Here is a 25740-nt window from a genome sequence, read left to right on the forward strand (position 1 = left end):
ACCTATGGCGAAATGAAGCAGAGCCAGCCGTGCGCTCAGCTTGGCTATTCCTCCTGTCACACACATCTCTGGTGTAACATAGCTCAGCACACACTCAGCTCTGCTACATCCCTACACTCTGTTGTAGAGATGTAGTAGAGCTCAGTGTGCGCTGAGCTCTGCTGCACATGAGATGTGTGTGACAGGAGGAGTAGATGGAGGGTTGGTTGGGTGTAGTGCAGAGCTGCTACACCAGAGATGTAGCAGAGCTGGCCGATGTTAGCAGAGCTGAGTGTGTTAGTCTGCTGCATATCTGCCAGCTCTCCTACATCTACATCTCCTACACACTCAGCTCACCTACATCGGACACTACACGCTCAGTTTATCGGTATAGACGAGCTGAGTTTATAGTATCGGACACTACTGATTGTTGATTAAGCAGAGCTGGGATTGTAACGACTATCCTATTCACTTCACAGCATGTACTCCATGCTGTGTAGTGATTAACAAAGAGCTCTTTGCTCTTGGTCCACTTCAATCCATGGGCCCGGTTTCAGAGCGCCCTGCCCCCCTCTCCCTGACTATTATTATAGAGAAGGCGGGGCTTAGGAGAGCGTGGGCAGGGAGACTCAGCTAGCGGGAAAAAAAAAGCAACATGACCTATCTTCAGGCAGATTCTGCGACTCAGAGACCCCCCCCTGATTAGGCCCATTCAGTCAGGCCTAATGAGGAGCGGGATGCCGCAACAGAATGCCAATGCACTGCATCAACATCCCGTCGCAGCTAGCCGCGTAAAAAAAGACGGTTGCAGAAAAGGTTTCCACCGTGTGAACAGGGCCTAAAAATAATACACAGGTGAAAAGCGGGTGGTGTGGTTGCTTCACAGTTTAACTTTAGAAGCTAGATAAAAAGGCCTATTTTATATTAGATTGAAAGGGTCCAACTCTCTGTGTAAAGGTGCCGCAGCGCACACAATGGGCAATAAATTCTTTGTTTTGTGGGAAAACCATTTTAATATGCTTTATGCCAACCACAGTTTTCTATAATAAATAGAGTGACCTCCATACCTACTGCATTCACCACATGACCATATAAGCCCTCATGCCAGCCACAATGTGCTCAATGCTCCCTATGCCACCCAACCACAATTCTTCCAAGGCAGGCACAATACCAATTATGCCAGTCAAAATGTTCCCAAAAAAAACAATGCCGGTCAATTATTATTAGTGTTATTAATAATCATTTTTAGAGCAATGTTAATTCCACGGTACAAAACACAAAATACACATGTACAATAAACTAACATTGTAACCAACCTGTACAGTGTGATAGAGGGCTCTGCCTGCAAGGGATTACAATCTGTAAGGGAAGGGGGGACGAGGCAGTGGGTGAGGGTTAAACTGCACAAATGGTAATATAGTGGTAACAGGTTTATTAAAGGTTATAGGCTTTCCTTCAGAGATGATGAGTCTTTACTGTCCTCTTGAAGGTTGTGATTGTGGGGGACAAAATGTGTAAATAAAAAAAAAATTATATATATATATATATATATATGTTCCAGAGTATTGGCGAATGTAAGGGAGAAATGTGGTGTGATAAATGATAAGAGCAGAGTAAAGAAAGAGGTCTTGAGAGGATCGAACTTTACCTGTGATGAGTCAGTAGTAGATGCAGTCAAAGAACAATGTTAGTATTATAAATTCTATTCACTGGGCAATATGTAGCCAGTGAAAGAAATAGCAAAGGGGGGAGGCAGATGAATAATGCAAAGAGAGGTGGATGAAATAAATGGCGGAGTTGAGGGTGGACTGGAGAGGAGTGCAGGGGCAGATCCAGGGCCGGGCGAGTCGGGCAAGCGCCCGGGGCCCCGCGCTTAGCGGGGCCCCGCGGTGCGGCCGAGACCTAACAAAATGGTCCCGGTCGGCATGTCCCGATTCCAACTGAGCTCTGCGTTAAAGCAGGAGCTGACAGCTCCTGCTTTAAACGCCTATGTATTCAGCTCATCGGCGGTAGGACGCCGATGAGCTGACAACATAGGCGTTTAAAGCAGGAGCTGTCACAGCTCAGCTCCTGCTTTAACGCTGAGCTCCGGCATTTGTAGCCGCGATGTGATGACGTCATCACATCGCGGCTACAATATATGTATGAGGGAGAGAGCTGCGGGGGAACGAGGAATGGTGAGTGTGTGTGTGTGAGAACGGCATGACCCTGGGGCAGATGAAGAGGGGGAGAGAACGGCATGACCCTGGGGCAGATGAAGAGGGGGAGAGAACGGCATGACCCTGGGGCAGATGAAGAGGGGGAGAGAACGGCATGACCCTGGGGCAGATGAAGAGGGGGAGAGAACGGCATGACCCTGGGGCAGATGAAGAGGGGGAGAGAACGGCATGACCCTGGGGCAGATGAAGAGGGGGAGAGAACGGCATGACCCTGGGGCAGATGAAGAGGGGGAGAGAACGGCATGACCCTGGGGCAGATGAAGAGGGGGAGAGAACGGCATGACCCTGGGGCAGATGAAGAGGGGGAGAGAACGGCATGACCCTGGGGCAGATGAAGAGGGGGAGAGAACGGCATGACCCTGGGGCAGATGAAGAGGGGGAGAGAACGGCATGACCCTGGGGCAGATGAAGAGGGGGAGAGAACGGCATGACCCTGGGGCAGATGAAGAGGGGGAGAGAACGGCATGACCCTGGGGCAGATGAAGAGGGGGAGAGAACGGCATGACCCTGGGGCAGATGAAGAGGGGGAGAGAACGGCATGACCCTGGGGCAGATGAAGAGGGGGAGAGAACGGCATGACCCTGGGGCAGATGAAGAGGGGGAGAGAACGGCATGACCCTGGGGCAGATGAAGAGGGGGAGAGAACGGCATGACCCTGGGGCAGATGAAGAGGGGGAGAGAACGGCATGACCCTGGGGCAGATGAAGAGGGGGAGAGAACGGCATGACCCTGGGGCAGATGAAGAGGGGGAGAGAACGGCATGACCCTGGGGCAGATGAAGAGGGGGAGAGAACGGCATGACCCTGGGGCAGATGAAGAGGGGGAGAGAACGGCATGACCCTGGGGCAGATGAAGAGGGGGAGAGAACGGCATGACCCTGGGGCAGATGAAGAGGGGGAGAGAACGGCATGACCCTGGGGCAGATGAAGAGGGGGAGAGAACGGCATGACCCTGGGGCAGATGAAGAGGGGGAGAGAACGGCATGACCCTGGGGCAGATGAAGAGGGGGAGAGAACGGCATGACCCTGGGGCAGATGAAGAGGGGGAGAGAACGGCATGACCCTGGGGCAGATGAAGAGGGGGAGAGAACGGCATGACCCTGGGGCAGATGAAGAGGGGGAGAGAACGGCATGACCCTGGGGCAGATGAAGAGGGGGAGAGAACGGCATGACCCTGGGGCAGATGAAGAGGGGGAGAGAACGGCATGACCCTGGGGCAGATGAAGAGGGGGAGAGAACGGCATGACCCTGGGGCAGATGAAGAGGGGGAGAGAACGGCATGACCCTGGGGCAGATGAAGAGGGGGAGAGAACGGCATGACCCTGGGGCAGATGAAGAGGGGGAGAGAACGGCATGACCCTGGGGCAGATGAAGAGGGGGAGAGAACGGCATGACCCTGGGGCAGATGAAGAGGGGGAGAGAACGGCATGACCCTGGGGCAGATGAAGAGGGGGAGAGAACGGCATGACCCTGGGGCAGATGAAGAGGGGGAGAGAACGGCATGACCCTGGGGCAGATGAAGAGGGGGAGAGAACGGCATGACCCTGGGGCAGATGAAGAGGGGGAGAGAACGGCATGACCCTGGGGCAGATGAAGAGGGGGAGAGAACGGCATGACCCTGGGGCAGATGAAGAGGGGGAGAGAACGGCATGACCCTGGGGCAGATGAAGAGGGGGAGAGAACGGCATGACCCTGGGGCAGATGAAGAGGGGGAGAGAACGGCATGACACTGGGGCAGATGAAGAGGGGGAGAGAACGGCATGACACTGGGGCAGATGAAGAGGGGGAGAGAACGGCATGACACTGGGGCAGATGAAGAGGGGGAGAGAACGGCATGACACTGGGGCAGATGAAGAGGGGGAGAGAACGGCATGACACTGGGGCAGATGAAGAGGGGGAGAGAACGGCATGACACTGGGGCAGATGAAGAGGGGGAGAGAACGGCATGACACTGGGGCAGATGAAGAGGGGGAGAGAACGGCATGACACTGGGGCAGATGAAGAGGGGGAGAGAACGGCATGACACTGGGGCAGATGAAGAGGGGGAGAGAACGGCATGACACTGGGGCAGATGAAGAGGGGGAGAGAACGGCATGACACTGGGGCAGATGAAGAGGGGGAGAGAACGGCATGACACTGGGGCAGATGAAGAGGGGGAGAGAACGGCATGACACTGGGGCAGATGAAGAGGGGGAGAGAACGGCATGACACTGGGGCAGATGAAGAGGGGGAGAGAACGGCATGACACTGGGGCAGATGAAGAGGGGGAGAGAACGGCATGACACTGGGGCAGATGAAGAGGGGGAGAGAACGGCATGACACTGGGGCAGATGAAGAGGGGGAGAGAACGGCATGACACTGGGGCAGATGAAGAGGGGGAGAGAACGGCATGACACTGGGGCAGATGAAGAGGGGGAGAGAACGGCATGACACTGGGGCAGATGAAGAGGGGGAGAGAACGGCATGACACTGGGGCAGATGAAGAGGGGGAGAGAACGGCATGACACTGGGGCAGATGAAGAGGGGGAGAGAACGGCATGACACTGGGGCAGATGAAGAGGGGGAGAGAACGGCATGACACTGGGGCAGATGAAGAGGGGGAGAGAACGGCATGACACTGGGGCAGATGAAGAGGGGGAGAGAACGGCATGACACTGGGGCAGATGAAGAGGGGGAGAGAACGGCATGACACTGGGGCAGATGAAGAGGGGGAGAGAACGGCATGACACTGGGGCAGATGAAGAGGGGGAGAGAACGGCATGACACTGGGGCAGATGAAGAGGGGGAGAGAACGGCATGACACTGGGGCAGATGAAGAGGGGGAGAGAACGGCATGACACTGGGGCAGATGAAGAGGGGGAGAGAACGGCATGACACTGGGGCAGATGAAGAGGGGGAGAGAACGGCATGACACTGGGGCAGATGAAGAGGGGGAGAGAACGGCATGACACTGGGGCAGATGAAGAGGGGGAGAGAACGGCATGACACTGGGGCAGATGAAGAGGGGGAGAGAACGGCATGACACTGGGGCAGATGAAGAGGGGGAGAGAACGGCATGACACTGGGGCAGATGAAGAGGGGGAGAGAACGGCATGACACTGGGGCAGATGAAGAGGGGGAGAGAACGGCATGACACTGGGGCAGATGAAGAGGGGGAGAGAACGGCATGACACTGGGGCAGATGAAGAGGGGGAGAGAACGGCATGACACTGGGGCAGATGAAGAGGGGGAGAGAACGGCATGACACTGGGGCAGATGAAGAGGGGGAGAGAACGGCATGACACTGGGGCAGATGAAGAGGGGGAGAGAACGGCATGACACTGGGGCAGATGAAGAGGGGGAGAGAACGGCATGACACTGGGGCAGATGAAGAGGGGGAGAGAACGGCATGACACTGGGGCAGATGAAGAGGGGGAGAGAACGGCATGACACTGGGGCAGATGAAGAGGGGGAGAGAACGGCATGACACTGGGGCAGATGAAGAGGGGGAGAGAACGGCATGACACTGGGGCAGATGAAGAGGGGGAGAGAACGGCATGACACTGGGGCAGATGAAGAGGGGGAGAGAACGGCATGACACTGGGGCAGATGAAGAGGGGGAGAGAACGGCATGACACTGGGGCAGATGAAGAGGGGGAGAGAACGGCATGACACTGGGGCAGATGAAGAGGGGGAGAGAACGGCATGACACTGGGGCAGATGAAGAGGGGGAGAGAACGGCATGACACTGGGGCAGATGAAGAGGGGGAGAGAACGGCATGACACTGGGGCAGATGAAGAGGGGGAGAGAACGGCATGACACTGGGGCAGATGAAGAGGGGGAGAGAACGGCATGACACTGGGGCAGATGAAGAGGGGGAGAGAACGGCATGACACTGGGGCAGATGAAGAGGGGGAGAGAACGGCATGACACTGGGGCAGATGAAGAGGGGGAGAGAACGGCATGACACTGGGGCAGATGAAGAGGGGGAGAGAACGGCATGACACTGGGGCAGATGAAGAGGGGGAGAGAACGGCATGACACTGGGGCAGATGAAGAGGGGGAGAGAACGGCATGACACTGGGGCAGATGAAGAGGGGGAGAACGGCATGACACTGGGGCAGATGAAGAGGGGGAGAACGGCATGACACTGGGGCAGATGAAGAGGGGGAGAACGGCATGACACTGGGGCAGATGAAGGGGGGGAGAACGGCATGACACTGGGGCAGATGAAGGGGGGAGAACAGCATGACTGTAAGGATTGGAGTCAGGGTCTGGCAGTGCAAAGTGACACAGCTGGGAAAGCAACACTGTGCAACTAATGACAAAAGGGGTTGTAGGCCCTGCGGCTATGACTATGCTGTAGTATCTGAGATGAGGCAGACCAATGCACTTCCTAATTGAAGTGCGCCTACCACGACTCCTTACGCTTCTATCCCGGCGGCTAGGATAAGGGAAGAGGAGGCCCTGAAAGTGCTAGGGACTGGAGTCACGGGGGTCACACCTAAACAGAAAGCACAGTGTAACTGCAATGCAAAACAAAAGACTAAACAGCATGGAACCAAGGGAGGACCACAAGTCCCAGCAAGACACAGAAGAGAAGGCGAGGTCAGACGAGCAAGAGGTCAAGCCAGGAGATATAATAAAGGTACCGAATCAAAAGACAAGGGATAGCAAAAAATACAAGCCGGGTATACAAACCAAGGAACAGACCGAATACAAACAGACAGGGAAACAGACTGAGCAGGGGGACCAGGAAACCCAAAGTGAATGGCTGGCAAGGATCCATGCCTGAGTGGGGTTTAAATAGCAGCAGAGAACACACCTGATGGCTAATGACATGAGACTGAAGGCAAGGAAAAGATTAACCCTTAATGACCTAAGCACACCCAATAGAACTCCTAACACGTCTCCCAGGGAGACGCCGCGCAGCAAGGAGACCGTGGCGACTCTGTATCCTGACAATGACACTGGGACAGATGAAGGGGGGAGAATGGCATGACACTGGGGCAGATGAAGGGGGGGGAGAACAGCATGACACTGGGGCAGATGGAGGGGGAGAACGGCATGACACTGGGGCAGATGGAGGGGGAGAACGGCATGACACTGGGGCAGATGGAGGGGGAGAACGGCATGGCACTGGGACAGATAGAGGGGGAGAGAACAGCATGACATTGGGGCAGATGAAGAGGGGGAGAACAGCATGACACTGGGGCAGATGAAGGGGGGAGAATGGCATGACACTGGGGCAGATGAAGAGGGGGAGAACAGCATGACACTGGGGCAGATGAAGGGGGGAGAATGGCATGACACTGGGGCAGATGAAGGGGGGAGAACGGCATGACACTGGGGCAAATGAAGGGGGGGGAGAACAGCATGACACTGAAGCAGATGAAGGGGGGGATGGCATGACACTGGGGCAGATGAAGGGGGGGGATGGCATGGCATTGGGGCCGATGAAGGGGGGAGAACGGCATGACACTGGGGCAGATGAAGGGGGGAGAACGGCATGACACTGGGGCAGATGAAGGGGGGAGAACGGCATGACACTGGGGCAGAGACGGGGGGAAATGAAACTGTGGGCAGATAAAGGGGGAGAATGGCATGAAACTGGGGACAGAGATAGAGGGGGGGGACATGAAACTAGGGGTAGATGAAGGGTATATATGAAAATGGGGGGGAGATATAATTTACGGGTGACTGTAGGAGGATTATACTATGTGGAATCACATGAAAATTGAATGAGAATGGGTGGAGTCAACATAAAAGTGGGCGGGGCCTAATTTGCTGTGGCGCGCTGCGCGTGCCGCACATTTTGTTCCCTCTTTCTAGTCTTCAACAGTTGGGAAGTACAGGTTAGAAGTGCGAGACCCACAGTAAGTAGGGCCCCGCCAAAGTCAATTGCCCAGGGCCCCGCAAAACCTGGATCCGCTACTGGAGGAGTGAGAGCATTTGCTGGTAGGCCACAGAGTGTAACATAACATTAAAAAAATAAAAAATCCTCAACTGTCTCCAGAGCTCTGTTTGGTTGCATGCTGTGGTTCGGTCCTTGGAACCCCTGCACCCCACATGACTGAATCACTAAAGCCACAGTGTGGCCATGGTAGCCACGTGGGATTCAGGGCTTCTGGGTACTAAGCCAAAGTGGGCAATCAAACGTATTACTGTGGTGGACAACAAAGAGGGAAGGACAGGTATATATATTTTGTTTTATGTTACACCTGCTTGGGGCTCCTCCATAGTTTGTCCAATTTATGGACAGCCCCTTTAAGAGATTAATGTTTGTATGTAGATACAAAGTATGAGTCTGCCTCTTCATAATTGTGGCACATCTCAGGAGCCGTAGATCTTAGCTATAGACATTGTAAATCTGGCAGGCTGAGCTGTCTCTGACCCGACCTGCCCTGACCCATCTCCGTCCACTGACCCGTGACTTTTATGAAACTATTCGAGCCAAAACTGTTTCACTTTAGCTTTACAAAAGGGGCGTGGTTATGCAAACATATACACGTGATTGGGGGCGTTCCTGGGTCCACGGGGAAAGGCTTAGAACTGTATTGAAACCTGTCTTGTAATATCGATATCGCATCATTTCTTATGCTTACTGTTTCCCCGTTTGCAGACACAACAGTTTCTACCTAGTACACGTAACAAAATAGCTATTTCCGCCACTACCAACATGGCGGACGCATCATTCCAGGTCATGTGACATCCTCAGGAGAAGTGGGGCCATTTCGCGGCGATTTTTTGTAGTAGGGCGCGCAATGGAGATGAACTGTAATGTTAGTGGCCTTTTGGGTCTGGAACCTGTAGTGAACCAGTGGGTGCTGGAATATTTCTTTCATCTGTATGTGGACGCCTTCAAGAACTGCCGAAATGACGATTTCATACAGATTCGGGATCTCGTGTCTAGTAAGTCATGTCGGGCTGTTAGACTGGACATGTCCGGGGGTTTCTAACCTTCAGGGGCATAACAACATGGGTTACTGTTCTTGCAATGGCTGTCACATGGGAAGGCTATGTAACCTGTATAAAAGTGTCGCTCAACTTTCCCAGGATCAGATGTAATCAACGAAACCGAAAAGAACAACTTAAGTCAGAACTTCTGGTTATGCTAGGTCCATAATAGTGCTGGATCTCTGTCCTTTGGGTCCTAACAACAGAGAGGTGGGGTGATCACTTTTGCGCCGCTGTCCGGCCACTGTGTTTTCGCCAAAATTGCAGGAAAAACTGCTTGGGGTCAACTTACATACGGTCAGTTTAAAAACCCATTAATTTCAGTGTTTTTTGTTGTTGTTTTTTTTAAGTAAACCGCCGGTGTCCGTATATCACCTCGTCGCCGTAAGGGCTCGTTCACACGGGGCGGATTTTGGCACCAAGAGTGATGGGGGGAGTCAGCTCAAATGGATGAAGAAAGGGCAGCTCACTTCTTTTTCCTGCTAGCGGCAACAAGAACGCTAGTGGTCTCCATAGACCACCATTGTATGGAGGCGGATTTTGAGGCGAAATCCGCTGTCAAAATCCACCTACTTGCCCCCGTGTGAACTAGCCCTAATACCGTTTTCTTGCACGGACACAAAGTCGGACATGCAGGACTTTTTTCTGTGCCGATTTTCAGCAGACACTTTGATAGTCTCCAACGCAATTGTGGACCTTACTTAGTAGCAGTACAATGTAAGTTTTGTTTCATGCATGAGGGACATAAAAATGGTTCATGGTATGCATATTTCTGTAGTATTGTACCGATTCGTGGATCGCTGTTGATGGACATGGACGTTAGGGTCTCATGATTGCCCCTGGGTCAGGTGATTGGGGGGGGGTGTGAATAGTGATTGATGCTTTGGATCATTATACCCAGGGGTTATGATGTGGTCCCCGAGGTCCATCATCATCATCAGTATCGGCACAGACTGCCCCTTTTAAGGGACCTATGTGTCTGGGTCATTTATTTTCTTTATTTAGTTCCTTTATTTAATTATTTATTTATTTTTTCTTTAGTTTTAATCCAGCGACATTTAAAATATGTGGAGCAGAACTCCAAGCTTCTCCGGATCATGCAGCTCCTCTCCTGTATTGAAGAAGGGGGGGATGTTGGTAAGCAAAGGGAGTTATTCTCATAGGGTCCTTGTGATTTGGAGATCCATGGGGCTGTTCATACAGGTGGCTTTTTCAGTGTGTCTGCCAGTTCGGGCCTTTAGTATCAGTTGTTATATACTGTATATACAGTGAGGGAAATGATTACACACAGACAAAATTGTTGGTACCCCTCATTTAATGAAAGAAAAACCCACAATGGTCACAGAAATAACTTTTTCTGCACAAAAAATGAAAAATATTTTTATGGAATTAACAATTAAAAATTGGTAAAAATAACATTTAACATTGTCGTCCTGTCTAAAATTGAATGAATTATTTTTATTAATATTATTTTGAATCTGAGAAAATTAATAATAAATAAAAATTCTATGAAAATGAACAAATGAAAGTCAGACATTGCTTTTCACTTCAACAAAATTAAAAAAAAAAAAAAACCTCATGAAACGGGCCTCGACAGAAATGATGGTTCCCGTAACTTAATATTTTGTTGCACAACCTTTTGAGGCAATCGCTGCAATCAAACCATTCCTGTAAATGTCAATGAGATTTCTGCACCTCTCAGCAGGTATTTTGGCCCACTCCTCATGAGCAAACTGCTCCAGTTGTTTCGAATTTGAAGGGGGCCTTTTCCTGACGGCATGTTTCAGCTCCTTCCAAAGATGCTCAATAGGATTTAGGTCAGGGCTCATAGAAGGCCACTTCAGAATAGTCCAATGTTTTCTCTTAGCCATTCTTGGGTGCTTTTAGCTATGTGTTATGGGTCATTGTCCTGTTTCAAGACCCATGACCTGTGACTGAGACCAAGCTTTCTGACACTGGGCAGCACATTTCTCTCTAGAATCCCTTGATAGTCTTGAGATTTCATTGTACCCTGCACAGATTCAAGACAACCCTGTACCAGAAGCAGCAAAGCAGCCCCAGAACATAACAAAACCTCCTCCATGTTTCACAGTAGGGACAGTGTTCAAGATGAGCTTCATTTTTCCGTCTGTGAACATAGAGCTGATGTGCCTTGCCAAACAGTTCAATTTTTGTCTCATCTGTCCATAGGACATTCTCCCAGAAGGTTTTGTGGCTTGTCAAAATTTTTACTTATTACTTTTACCAGATTCAAGTTATTTATGTGACCATTGTGGGTTTTACTTTCATTAAATGAGGGGTACCAACAATTTTGTCCACGTGTGTATTTGATCCCTTGCTGATTTTGTAAGTTTGCCCACTGACAAAGGCATGAACAGTCTATAATTTTAAAGAGGACCTTTCATCAGATCGGGCACAGGCAGTTTTATATACTCCTGGCTAAGTGTCAGAAACGCCCTTCTGACTGTAAAGCGCTACGGTCCTGGGACCAATAGCGCTTTACACCGGGCACAGATCGGGAAAGCCGATAGTGCGCTGAATTCAGCGCACTGTCAGCTTTCCAGCAGTATATAAAACTGCATGTGCCCAATCTGATGAAAGGTCCTCTTTAAGGGTAGGTTAATTTTAACAGTGAGAGGATATCAAAACTAAAATCCAGAAAATCACTTTGTGACTTTTATAAACTTATTTGCATTTTGCATAGAGAAATAAGTATTTGATCCCTCTGGCAAACAAGACTTAATACTTGGTGACAAAACCCTTATTGACAAGCACAGTAGTCAGACCTTTTTTTGTAGTTGATGATATGGTTTGCGCACATATCAGGAGGAATTTTGGTCCGCTCCTCTTTGCAGAACATTTCTAAATTATTAAGATTTTGAGGCTGTCGCTTGGCAACTCAGAGCTTCACCTCCCTCCATAAGTTTTCTATAGGGTTAAGGTCTGGAGACTGCCTAGGCCACTCCATGACCTTCTTTTTGAGTCACTCCTTTGTTGCCTTGGCTGTATGTTTTGGGTCATTGATCTGCTGGAAGACCCAGCCATCACCCGTATTTAATATCCTGGTGGAGGGAAGGAGGTTCTCACTCAGGATTTTACGGTACATGGCTCCATCCATTCTTCCATTGATGCGGTGAAGTAGTTATGTGCATAGAAACACCCCAAAACATAATCTTTCCACCTCCATGATTAACAGTAGGGACAGTGTTCTTTGGGTCATAGGCAGCATTTCTCTTCCTCCAAACAAGGTGAGTTGAGTTAATGCCAAAGAGCTCAAGTTTCGTCTCCTCTGACCAAAGCACCTTCTCCCAATCTCTCTTAGAATCATCCAGATTGATCAGATGAGACAAAAATTAAGCCAGGCTCCAGACCTTAATCCCATAGAAAACCTATGGAGAGAGCTCAAGCTCCGAATTGCCAAGCGACAGCCTCAAAATCTTAATGATTTAGAGACAATCTGCAAAGAGGAGCGGACCAAAATTCCTCCTGACATGGGCGCAAACCTCATCAACTACAAAAAGCGTCTGACTGCTGTGCGCGCCATCTCTCACTGTTAAAATTAACCTATCCTTAAAATTATAGATCTATAATATGTGCTCTGAAAATCCATCTTTGTTTTCAGACTGTAGGTTTGATGAAGAGAAAAATGAGACACCTCTTGAATCGGCTATTGGAATTCTAGATGTAATGATTGAGGACAAGTTGGTGCCTGCTGATATTCTCGATACAAACAAGCAAATGCTGAAAGAGGCAGTAAGTGGATTCTACTACAGTAATTCTTACTAATATAAATGATACAATATAAATTACTGGTATAATTCTCCACAAGAGATTGTACATTTTCCTAGACCATGTACCATAGTCATTCATGGTGACAGTTTGCAGCATTCTCATGTACACTCTCTCCTGATTCCTTGCACTGATCGTTGGTATTTTTTAGTACACACAAGTAAACTAATCATCAGTTCACAAGGCCCTTATCAGTTCAAAGAGTGGCTTTATGACTGCTTTGATTAGTGATGTGATGGTTTATTTCTGTAGAAGGACATAAACCCGTTCAAACCCCCCTGAAGTGTGTCAAACAAGGTTATAAGTTTACACTCACACACTTTTCTATCTTTTTTGGATTTGAAATCCCCCCTTAAAACCAAAATTTTCATGTCTTTGATGACATTATGATCTTGATTGCAAAACTGCTTTGGCACAGGGAGGTCCATTCTCTGCTCTGTAATCGTGTGGTGGAGTGACTTCCTCCACATTCTACAAATCTGACCAGTCTCCCTAACATACAGGTCTCCAGTGGGACATTTGGTGAATAATATGTAAATACACCACATTAGCAGTGGTGCAGGTGTAGGTAACTTCGGATTTTGTAGTCCTGATTAGAGTTGGGGATCTTTATCTTGTCGGTGGTCAATATGTGTGTGCAGGTCTTGCACTTTTTCTGTCTGCATGGAAATGTTCCTGTTCGGTAGGAGGTGACAGTGAGCTGCTAATAACCATATTCCTGAGATTTGGTGGCTGTCTATAGCACAGGAGAAGGAGGTAAATTATGTTAAATCTACCTCAGCTCCCATACCACTTTCATGAAAGTGGTGTAGGTGCAAAAATGCCAGTTCTGACAATTATTGTCACCACTGGCGCTTAAAAAGTCTCAAACCCTGGGTTGGTTACTTTTTACACCAGATAACTTGTATATATAATGAATATGCCCCATTGTGTTTGTTGCAGGAAAGTAATATCAGGTTAATGGTGTGAAGTATTATAACATGTCTTCTAAGAGGTTTGATGACATTGAAGCTTATTTATTGAACAATGAAATGTGTTCAGGCACATGCACCTTAAAATGGTAGTTGCAAGTTACTTCTTCTCATAATGTCTCAATTCTTTTCTAGGCAGTGGTAGTCTGTATACAAAAGCAGGAATTTAGCAGAGCCAGGAATATCCTGAAGAAGCATATAATTAACAGCAGAAATACAAGAGTGAGTATCTGCAAGTCTATCTATCTATCTATCTATCTATCTATCTATCTATCTATCATGTGTGTTCATACATTGTACCGAATGTTTTAAAAGAGAGCACACCTTACAGAGAGAAAATCTTTATGCTTTAGTGGGATATTCAGGGATTAAAATATTGATGGGGCCCCACCAATAAGCTTACTGAGAAGGCCACTTTCTTTGCCATGCACTGATCTTTAGGTTTTGGTTTGGACTGGGTTGCAGTATTAGGCACATCCACTACTAGAAGTAGTGCGATGTGCCTGGAAAACAGAGGAGAACCCTCTTTCAACTAGCTGTTTGATGGAGAGGGGTGTAGAGCCAGACATGACTGATAAAATAAAGGTGTATTGTTATCCGTAATGCATTCTTGGAAAATACTATGAAGGTTTAGATTCTGTGTCTGCCCCATCACAAGGAGGCATTTTCTAAAATAATTTGTTTTGCAGAACAAAATTGTACCACTTGGGTGTTCAAGTAGTACGATACCTTAGGGCAAATAGACAACTGTTACCTGTTTAGGGCGTACTCACACAATGTCCATTTGTTGTAGACCTTTCTGTCAGTTCCATACGTCTAGTTATTTCTCAAGCAGGTGCAGTGGTTTCTGACAGCACCATTCTAATGTATCAAACAGTCAGAGAAATTTCTGTATCAAATCTGCCTTGCCTATGTGCACCCTTACAATGTACAGAATGCAGGATAATCTCGCTCCATTATCAGCTACTGTGTCTTCTTTCAGCAACTTCGGGCAGAACTGATGAATATCATCCAGGAAAGGAACCTAAAACATCCATTGATTGCAAATTTTTCCTTGTCTACAATCAAAGAGAAGGTGTACAGTACGTTTGAGGACCAGATTCAGCATATTCCTTCCTTTTTGTTGTCTGTAAGTAGTTGCCAGTATCCAATAAACCCATTCATCCCCTGTGCCTTATAAATGGTTATTTTCCTTCCTAGGCTAGAAATGCCCTTAAAGTGTTTCTCCATTCTATTGCAAGTTTATAATATGTTTTGTTGTTCTTTTAAGGTCTGTGAACTGTAAAATTAGTTATATTCATTAGTTTAGTAACCTAACACAATGGGGCAGGTTTATTACTTATGCCATTAATAACGGCCATGACTGGTGCAAGGCGGGTCTGCAATATCAAGAGGCTTCAGAAATCTACGCCACTTGTGGTATAACTCACCCCTGAAACTGTTGAGAGTCATAATAAATAGCCAAAGATAATCACATTATCGCACATCTACATCGGAAAACTGGTGTAAATGCGTTGATAAATCATCATCCCCCCATCCCGCCAGTATTTCTCACAGCCGACTGCTTGGTGCACAGTTTCCTTTATTAGCTATAAAGCCTGGATTTTAGGCAATATACACTGGATCATATATTATAAGGAAAGGATGTGACTGCTATCCAGAATTTTTATTTATAAGAATATTTTATTATTATTATTATTATTATTATTATTATTATTATTATTATTGTGTTGCACATAATTTCAGTTCAGGGGTAGTAAAAGAAAAATCATCAAGATCATGTCGGCATACTATAAGAGTTATGTTTAACTGCCTGTAATTCATTGACTATTGTGAGAAGGTAACAGGCAGAGTGCTGGAGTCCAGGTATATTAGTCCAAGGTTTCTGACATATGTGTGGTCCAGGGCGGATCTGGAGTAGGCCTCAACCCAGGTGCAGATCCTGGGCTCATTACTGACCCATAAAAGGCTGCAGAGCCTGCAGTTCATTATTATTATTATTGTTTATTTATATAGCACCATTAATTCCATGGTGCTTTACATTTGGGGGTCTATGAGGTGTATGGTTCTGTCCTGTAACCCAGAGTCTGGTGAGACAAAATTGTGCTTGTTTGGTTTGAATGGCTGGAAGTAAGCCACATGTATAGTTAGGTTAACCTACTGTTTAGCTAGTGGCTCAGACGAGCAGGTATTTATTTTTTGCCAAAGTTAAGGCTGTATTTTGTTTTGCTCATTTTGTGCCTGAATCAAAGTTTATTTATTTTCTGGTTTTTTTTTTTCTAAATAAACCAGTTTGCTGCATTTTGTGCCCCTGTCTTGACTGTTTGGGTTTGCACCACTGCTTCTACTGAGCTAATATCCCCACACTATGTAACAGAAATTTGGAAGTAATGGCCCATTATTGTCATTAAACCAAACATTTGGGGATTGACTTATCTAACAATAGTTTTAAATGATATGGAAGGTACCAAGTCCAATCACAGCAGGGTTATCAAACAGGTATCTAGTTGGGCAATTATCTTTACTAACCTAATGTTCTTGTTTTAAGCTTGCACAGAAAGATCATACAGATTTAAATGGAAGATCCAAGGAAGCTCGCACCCCAGATATGCAACCTGAGCAGAGTACAGGAAGCGTATCTTCCCAGAATGAGACCTCAACACTAGATCATGATTCTTCTGCATCCCAGAGCAAATATTTTACTAGTCCAAAAAAGGAAGTTAGGTAAGTCTAGACAAGGTATTACAAAGAAGCTTACCAAATCCATAATAATCATATAAAATATGAAGACTACAAATTTCAGTTTTAAAATCCCATTATAGCAAAATGTTCATTCTTGTCCATTTCATCAGCCTAGATTAATCGTAATCACAATACCCTCTAACTATCAGGTCACTGACCTCTGATGTAAAAAAAATATCCTTTATCTGGATATGGATTGAGGATGAGGTTGGCTCGCCTCTGTGAATAGTTTTGCTCAGTCTGGCAGTGTTAATTTTGGTTACATAGAGATCCACTCCACCAGATATTATGTTATAATATAGACTCCACTTGGAAATAGGGATTCATGAACTATATGTCCTTCTTGTCCCTCTAGGTCAGAAATAGACACTGGTCCCACTTACAGCCTGTCCGCTATCAAATCTAAGTTCTTATTACTCTATCAAGATGAGAACCCAGATGTTAAGTTCAGACATTTATGTGAGACAGACTTCTGTGACACAGACACTTCTCTTCAAAGTGTCTCTACTAATGCGCAAAACAGTAATAGCCCCCGTGCTTGCTCCCCCAGAGAGGCCTCAGTCCTAAAAGAGATGGGACAGAGGAAATGTTCTGTAACTCTCCACCAGTTGGTCATGGAACCAGACAGTCAGCAGGAAAGTGAAATTGAAGAGGAAAATAGGCAAGAGATGGAGGAGAGTGTGACGAAACCCCAACAAAAGACGCGCAGCAGTGCATATGTCCGGAGATTGTTCAGTTCACCTATCACAAGCAAAAGGAGGAAAGCATTGTAAGCAATTCATGCATCCAAAATGTATTTATTTTTTGCCTTGAGCTATTTTAAAGTCTACAGTTTATTTTTTTATTATTATTGTTTATTTATATAGCACCATTAATTCCATGGTGCTTTACATTTGGGGGTTACATACAATACACAAAATATACAGGTAAATATAATACTAACAATGACCGACTGGCACGGTGGGGTAGAGGGCCCTGCCCGCGAGGTATTACAATCTATGGGCCCTATAAACTGACCTATAAACTGCATAACTTATAGAGCTTTTTGTCTTGGAATTTTTTGAGTTAGTGGTGGTTGCTTAACCCCTTCCCGACATCCGCCGTACTAGTACGGCGGACGCTGGGTGTTTAACTATGGCGGCCGCCATAGCCACCTGGGGCCTGCTGTTTCATACAGCAGTCACCATGCGCTAATGCCCATGGTCGGTGCCCGTACCGATCGTAGACATTCACTCTTCAGGCATCTGGTTCAAAGCTGACCGAGGTGCCATCTTCCCTGCGGCGCATGGGCGCCGCCATTTTGCCTGTGATAGCCTGCACCTGGAGTAAGCTCCAGGGCTGACGTCACGTTGGCATGACAGCCAGGAGGCTTGTAAAGGCTCCCCGGCCTGTCTGCAGTCACTTTCTTATGCAGGCTGTTCTATGTAGCCTGTAAAAGAATTTTTTTTTTTTTTTTTTGCAATGCATTGCATTAGTCCTCAGACCCCCTGGGTTAAAGACCCCTAGGGGGTTTAATAAATGCAAAAAAAATTTTATTTTTTTTTTTTCTTTAAAAGTATAAAAAAAAAATGTAAAAAGTATTAAACATTCAAATCACCCTCCTTTACCTAGAACACATATAAAAGTACCGTACTTAAATACAGTGAAACACATACACATTAGGTATCCCTGTGTCCGAAAACGCCCGCTCTACAAATCTATAAAAATATTTTTCCTATGCAGTAAATGCTGTAGCGGGAAAAAGTCAAAAGTGCCAAACCGCCATTTTTTCACACTTTTGCCTCTGATAAAAATTTGAATAAAAAAATGATCAAAACAATAGCAATTCCCCAAAATGGTATAACTAAAAAGTACACCCGGCCACACAAAAAAAGATGCCCTATGCATCCCTGTACACGCAAGTATAAAAAAGTTACAGGCGTCAGAATATGGTGTCTTTTAGGAAAAACAAAATTGGCAGTTTTGGATTTTTGTTAAGGGGTTAAAATGTAAATAAAACCATATAAATTTAGGATCCTCGTAATTGTACCGAAACATTAGAATACAGGTGACATGTCATTTTGGCTGCACAGTGAACACCGTAAAAACAAATCCCGTAAGAAAATCGCACAAATGCACTTTTTCTTCAAATCCACCCCCATTCACAATTTTTTTCCAGCTTCCCAGTACATTGTACAGAATAATTAATGGTGGCATCATGAAGAAAAATTTGTCCCGCAAACATTAAGACTTCATATGGCTCTGAGAGTGGAGAAATAAAAAGGTTATGGGGCTTGGAAGGGGTGGGGGAGGGGTGGAGTCAAAAATGAAAATCGAAAAACGCTGTCGGTGGGAAGGGGTTAAAAATTATCTGGGTATGGTAGAGACGATTCAGGGACTATATGTCCTTGGACTTGCAGTAGAGAACTGGCTGTAAAGTCTCTTCTTAGCGATGCATTAGCTGAGCATTGCCAAGTCTAGTCTGTTCTGTGCAGTGTGTGTATAATCTACTGTGTCCGGCCAGTATTCCATGCAGAAGCAGCAGGCCTTTGTCTGTCTTGGCATGTTTTCTATTTAAAGACTGATCTATAGTGATGAGCTAAATCTAGCTAACATTTAGCGTAGTGTAGTGTAGTCCTACATGATCATTCTGCAACACATCCCTGATATCAACATAATAAGAGTACTTCCCCAAACCGCTCCCTACACAATTGCTAAAAACAATTAATAAATCTCCTGTATGCTACAGATATCTGGCAGATGAGTCTGAATTGCAGTTCATCTACTGTAGGATAAAAGTATTGGGTTTGCCGGTGAGTACTGAGTGTATATTTGTTTCCTGTGCAGAATTGACGATCAAAACTCGGACAAGGCAAGTACTGTGGAGGAGCTGGACACGTGGAGCGATGAGGATAATCTGTTTCAGGATAATAGTAAGTGATGTGTGCACAAGGGTAAAATCTACTACAAAATAACATCTTCTTAAAACTGAACCTTTGAAGAAAAATGTACAGGTTAGGAAAACTAGCCATGCTGATTTAGTAACCATTCTGATCATCACACCATGACACTCCTATAGCTTGTTCTCACCAACTTAATCCCTTCCTCCTCCTGCAAAAGCGACATGCTCCTCTCCTGAAATTCTCTGCATCACTGACGCTAGGTTCACACCAGCGTTCAGGTCTCTGTATCAGGTTTACATCTTCTGCCGGTAGAAGACGGAAACCTGTTAGACCGAGTCCGGCTGTGAGCGCCGGTGAGCATTTTATGCTCTCCGCGGCGAAACCGTTTTTTTTTTTTTTAAACTGGACACAAAGTCCTGCATGTCCGACTCTGTGTCCAGTTAAAAAATAAAAACGGTTTCGCAGCGGAGAGCATAAAACGCTCACGGCCAGACATTTTTCAAACCCATTCAAATGAATGGGTTTGAAACATGCCTTTGGGTTTCTGTCTCCTGCCCAGTTTCATGCAGGAAACGGAAACCTGCATAACAGAGACCCCGGGTGCAGATGTGAACAAGCCCTGAGTGCTTCGACACAAATGCCCTATAAATTTCTTAGTTTGTTTTTAATGGTATTTCATAATCATTACAATGCCAGCAACCACGTGCAAATTAAAAGTTGGTAGCTCCCATTATCACCCTAGTTCCTATATGCTTGTGTAAGTCAGGATCAACTACGTTTCAATCTGTCTATCAACGTTCTGCTATATGAATGTATAAATGGAAAGCACTGTACTAGGAAAGTTCATTCACATTCTTATTCACAGCTCCAATTATTTAAAAATCAATGTATGCGACTGGAAGACATGCTAAGCTATAGCCCCTGACATGTTTAGCTGAAAGTCTGTGTCATCATGAGCTACAGTGAATGTTTGGTCTAGGAATCTAAGGTTTTAAAATCTCAAATTGCACCATTGTGGGCTTGGTCACAGCGACAACAATCCACATCAGCCCACCTTGAGTTACCTCTGAAAGGCAGTTGCATTACTCAACCAGTGTGTCTAAACCTCAACCAACATGGGGTGCGCTCCTCTGCTCATGTCCAAAAGGGAGCATACTCATTTGGTCCAATTTACAGGTATTCAAGCTGCACATTGCGTAAATATATGAATCTGCGCATGTGCATTGGTTCCCCCTCGGAAGTATGCAAGTGAACGCATTGTGCTTGCATGGATAGAAGAAACTGTGCATGCACCCAAAACCAACCCTATGGGAGTCATCTCTCCCCACACTAAGTATATGCACAAGAACAGATCCACAGAAAGCAGACTTTATCAGGGTAAGTAAAAATTATTGTGGACAAAAAGAAGTCCTCATAGAAGCCAAAGGACAAAAAAAAAGGAACCTCTGATATATACAGCTATAGTACTGCAAGAGATGTATATGGGCATTGTATCAGCTCTGCAATAAGAACATATATTTTCTTATGCAACAAAAAAATAATTCTAAATCTAAAATTTAAATAGGCATCTGAATGAACTTGTCTAGCTGGATAAATTGACACTTACGCTGGGTTCACACTAGCGCCCGGATTCTGTTCTGAGCTTTCCGTCTTCTGCAGGCAGAAGACGGAAAGCTGTCAGACCGGGTCCAGCCAGTGAGCGTTTCATGCTCTCCGCCGTGACACCGGTTTTTTAAAACTGGACACAGAGTACTGCATGTCCGACTCTGTGTCCGGTTTTAAAAAAACTGGTTTTGCGGCGGAGAGCATGAAACGCTCACTGGCGCCCACGGCCAGACACCTTTCAAACCCATTCAAATGAATGGGTTTGAGAGAGTCCTGTAGGTTTCCGTCTCCTGCTCTGTTTTGTGCAGGAAATGGAAACCTGCAGAACGGAGACCGGGCGCAAATGTGAACGAACCCTAAGTCGATCCTGACTTACACATGTATGTAGGAATTTAGGTAAGAATGGGGGCTACCAACTTTTAATTTGCACTTGGTTGTTGGCAATATAATGAATGTACTTAATGGCATTTAATAAACTTAACATTTTAAAGAGCATTGTGGAACTGGGGTCTGGTTGTGAGATTGCAATGTGTGCATTTATTGAATTTTTTGTATCCCTACCACACAAAGTACATTGGTGTAGATGAGTCCCCTTAAACACTCTGCATTGCTTCAGCATGTTATGGTTACAAGTGGACAGGTCGTTATGTAAGAAATATTATTTACCATTTTTAATAATCATAATATTGAAATAGCAATAGTAATCTTGTGTTGGTTCTAGGGGACCGACCGCAAGTGAAACTCACCAATGTGCATATTATATACATTGGTTGATTAGTTTAGAGATATAATATGTACAATAACTTTGCAACCACAAGAAGACAAATAAGTAGACCCTCTGGGCATTGATATCCAGTAATAACAACCCTAAATCAAAGAAGATCATGAAAGACAACACAAATCAAACAACAAATGCAGTCAATAACCATTCTATATCCCCTAATATAAATAATAACAATAATGGAATATGGAAAAGACATTCATTATGGTTACCATTGGTTTAGACAAGAGTTTCTTTCTGGTCCCTTTCATTCTTCAGGGCCTTTCTCAATCCAGACCTATCCTCATGAGTTCTGACTTTGGTGTTTTATACTAAGTTCTGAGCCTTCCCCTATGTATTTTTCCCTATAGCTTAAACCCATTAACCCCCCCCCCTCCCATCTTGTCTTTAGTTTGCACCCTGAAGAAAAAGATCACACAGAAGGGAGACCTATCTACCAGTGGTGGTGGTTGTTGTTGCCCATTGTTTTTCCATGTGAATAGGAAGTTGTTATGGTCGCAGGAGAAATGTAATTACTGTAAATACCTACAGTATCTGTGCATTTAACATATACAAGTGATTTATATGTCTCTTATTCCTGTGATTCCAACATACTGCCCGTCTAGTTAGTGTTTACCTGACTCCAGACATATTGACTATAGAAACGTTATTCAGACCTGGCAATATCAACAACAAACATTTATAATGTGCTTTTCTCACAAGAGACTCAAAGCACGGCCTGTCTCTGCCTCTTTAGTTTTCTACAAATATAATTATACAAATGATGATATATACCCATATTTAATTTCCATATATTACAATTGCCTCCAGCAGCAATAGATGGCTCCCAGTACAGATATATCCTTATATTAGAAGGGTCTGCAGTAAACCTAAGGGGAAAATAAAGCTGGTGATATATAATTTGTGATTCACAATTTAACATGGTTTTTCTCTTTCATTTTTTTTTTCCAGGATCATCAAAATCCGGCAACAGTTTAAGCAATTTTGGTAAAAGAAAGGTATGCACGTTTGTCTATAATATACTACTCAATATTAAATGGGTATTCCCATCAATAGAGTGATGGAAAGGATTGTAGGTTAAACTAACTGAAGTGTTTTACCCAATACATTGATTTATCTATCTTGATCCTTTGTCAGATACGGGTAAAATCTCCTCCTCCATGTTTACAATTGGTTGCTTAGGTTACATCTTGTAAGACTTGTTGGAATGATGGCTTCAGTCCCAGCTCCGGGCTCTCTATAGTGTCTTCTCTCCCCTCTTTCAACTATGTTGTGTTGGTTTTGGCTTATACACTTAAAGGGGTTATCTGGTTTCTAATACTGATGGCCTATCCTTAGGATACACCATGAATATTAGATCCGTGGAGGTCCAGCACCCAGGACCCCCACACATAAATGATACCCAGACAGTGTGGCTCTTGGTATTGTTTGCCTACTGCGAGCCATGCTGCTCACTCGCCATGCAAACTCTAGTGGCGAGTGTAGGTACTGCAACACTGTCCCATTGAAATCTATGAGACAGAGCTGCAATAGCTACTTGCCGCTAGTTTGTACGGCGAGTGATTAGTGCAGCTCGCTGAACATAAACAATACAGAGAGTCGAGCTGTCTGGGTACTGCTGATCTGCAGGGGATAGGTTTATTACTGCTCAAGGTGCTAGCTACACACCCCGCTGTGCATACAGGTGAATGTGTCTTGTGCTATACCCAGAATGTTTGTGCTCTGTTACAAAAGGTTTTTACTTTTCATTTTTTTTTGCGCAACTCCAGAAATGGACAGAAGAAGAAACCGAATGGATTAAGTCGGGTGTACAAAAATATGGTGAAGGCAAATGGTCTCAAATCCTGAAGAGCTATCCTTTTGAGCAACGCACAGCGATCATGATAAAGGACAGATGGAGGACAATGAAAAAGCTTTCTCTGGTGTGAAGGAGCCTGGTGTTTTTATAACTGAAAGTTGTGGCCTCTTAACTGACCACTGTAAATATCCATAAAACATTGTCTCTGGGAGACTTACTACCTATTGTGTGTTTTACACACTTCTGTGTCTTTAATGTATCTAGAATTACCACAGACTAGAGGACACAGATATATGACGTAGGATTATTAGACATTCATAGTGATATTAATGGAGTCCTACAAGATCCTATCCAACTTTCTGAGGCTGTCAAGTGGTTCTTTGGCACCGTTGGCTGTGACATACTACCATCAAATGTCTTTCACACATAATTAATTGTGTTTTTTTTATGTTAAAGGGATATTAAACTCTGAAAACCACGGCTAAAAACCAAAATGCCGTCTGATATAATTCAGTTCTAGCTATGTCTGCAGGACTAACTGGTAAACTACAGCTCTGAGCAGTAGTAGTAGAAAACTTGCAGACATAGAGTGGGCAGACACTGCTTCTTGATTCTGTTCAGTCTAATGACTGACTGCATGCTCTAGCATGACATCACAGGAAGTTCATCTAATGATGTAATGGAGTGCTATTGAACATAATGGAGACAGTGGAGCTTCAGAGCATGAATTACACCGAGAAAAGGGGGGGCTTTCATATCTTTTGTGCAAATCACCCAGCTTTACCAAACTCCTGAAAACTATTAAAACCAAGTTATGTTTTACAACTTATAAAGAGGTGTTTTTTTTATATGTGTATATTTTATGCCTTAGCAGTAATCTTTATTACAGCACTGTTTGCTATGTTACTCAGCTTTCTAGGAATGCTGAAAGATACATCTGTCAAATTAAGAAAGTTACTTAGGTATATTTAGTACTTGACGGTACCTAGTACTACATTACCCAGTATGCCACCCAGCCTTCTGATACCATGAATATTCCATCTGACATGTTATGGCACAATTATGTAACAAGGAGTGTGATTTTATTTAGGTAAAAGTAGTATTCAGGGCAACAAGTAATATGCTAGGATTACAAGCCCCACAGGATTTTTCCCCCCGACTGTCCTAGAGTCCTGTTCACAAGTCCCATGCAGTGATATTGAAGAGAGCGATTATGCCCGGTAAATGCCAGCTAAGAAAGGTGGGTAGAGTACTTTAAAAATAAAATGACAACAAGCATATCAAGACCAAAATGATGTTCTGATTTAATTTTTAACCTAGATTTTTAAAGGTCTGTTATTTTTTGCATATGCGTTCTAAATCCCCTGCCAACCACTCATATAATGCAGACAAGCATGGCTAGGCTTCATGTTGTACCTCCAAAAGGTGCCCAATTAAGGGGTTTTCTGGGGGAGGGGGGGGGGCATTTTTGATACTGATGACCAATTCATCAATAATCGATCAGTGAGATTTTGACATCTGGACCCAGAACTGATCAGCTGTTCCAGGCAGTCTATAGTGCCAAAAACCTATACAATGAATGAAGCCAGAAGTAGAAGACTCTATCCACTGTATAGCAGCCATGATGGAGTACTTCAGCTCCTATTTACTTGAATATTGATTTATACAGTTGCTATTATCTCAAAAGGTTTTTCATGGTTTTCCAAATTTTTATACTGCTGACCTATTCTTGGGATACTTAAACCTTGCACCAATACGCCGTTCCAGGCTACCTTTGGCACCAGAACATATATATATATATATATATATATATATATATATATATATATATATATACAGTCTTATGAAAAAGTTTGGGCACCCCTATTAATCTTAATCATTTTTAGTTCTAAATATTTTGGTATTTGCAACAGCCATTTCAGTTTGATATATCTAATAACTGATGGACACAGTAATATTTCAGGATTGAAATGAGGTTTATTGTACTAACAGAAAGTGTGCAATATGCATTAAACCAAAATTTGACCGGTGCAAAAGT

General features: G+C 45.0%; 1 protein-coding gene across 2 annotated transcripts; it reads left to right on the forward strand.

The window, feature by feature from the left end:
- The first annotated feature begins 8927 nt into the window (after positions 1 to 8927).
- TERF2 (telomeric repeat binding factor 2) lies at positions 8928 to 24491 on the forward strand. Of its 2 annotated transcripts, none has more exons than XM_075282016.1 (10): positions 8928 to 9089; positions 10176 to 10271; positions 12757 to 12887; positions 14030 to 14116; positions 14877 to 15023; positions 16443 to 16618; positions 16992 to 17405; positions 19463 to 19548; positions 22856 to 22902; positions 23674 to 24491. In XM_075282016.1, the coding sequence occupies exons 1-10, from the start codon at positions 8942 to 8944 to the stop codon at positions 23830 to 23832; spliced, it is 1491 nt and encodes a 496-aa protein (XP_075138117.1). In that variant the 5' UTR covers positions 8928 to 8941; the 3' UTR covers positions 23833 to 24491. The 2 variants fall into 2 exon arrangements, with proteins under 2 accessions (XP_075138117.1, XP_075138118.1); XM_075282017.1 differs by having other exon boundaries at positions 17187 to 17405.
- The last annotated feature ends 1249 nt before the right edge of the window (positions 24492 to 25740 follow it).

Source organism: Leptodactylus fuscus, chromosome 7, assembly GCF_031893055.1.
Source record: "Leptodactylus fuscus isolate aLepFus1 chromosome 7, aLepFus1.hap2, whole genome shotgun sequence".
Lineage (NCBI taxonomy): Eukaryota > Metazoa > Chordata > Amphibia > Anura > Leptodactylidae > Leptodactylus > Leptodactylus fuscus.

Coding starts and splice junctions, on each gene's coding strand:
- TERF2 (XM_075282016.1), top strand. CDS start 8,942: ATGGAGATGAACTGTAATGTTAGTGGCCTTTTGGGTCTGGAACCTGTA. Junction 16,619..16,991: donor AGTCCAAAAAAGGAAGTTAG/GTAAGTCTAGAC, acceptor TTGTCCCTCTAG/GTCAGAAATAGACACTGGTC. Junction 19,549..22,855: donor TAATCTGTTTCAGGATAATA/GTAAGTGATGTG, acceptor TTTTTTTTCCAG/GATCATCAAAATCCGGCAAC.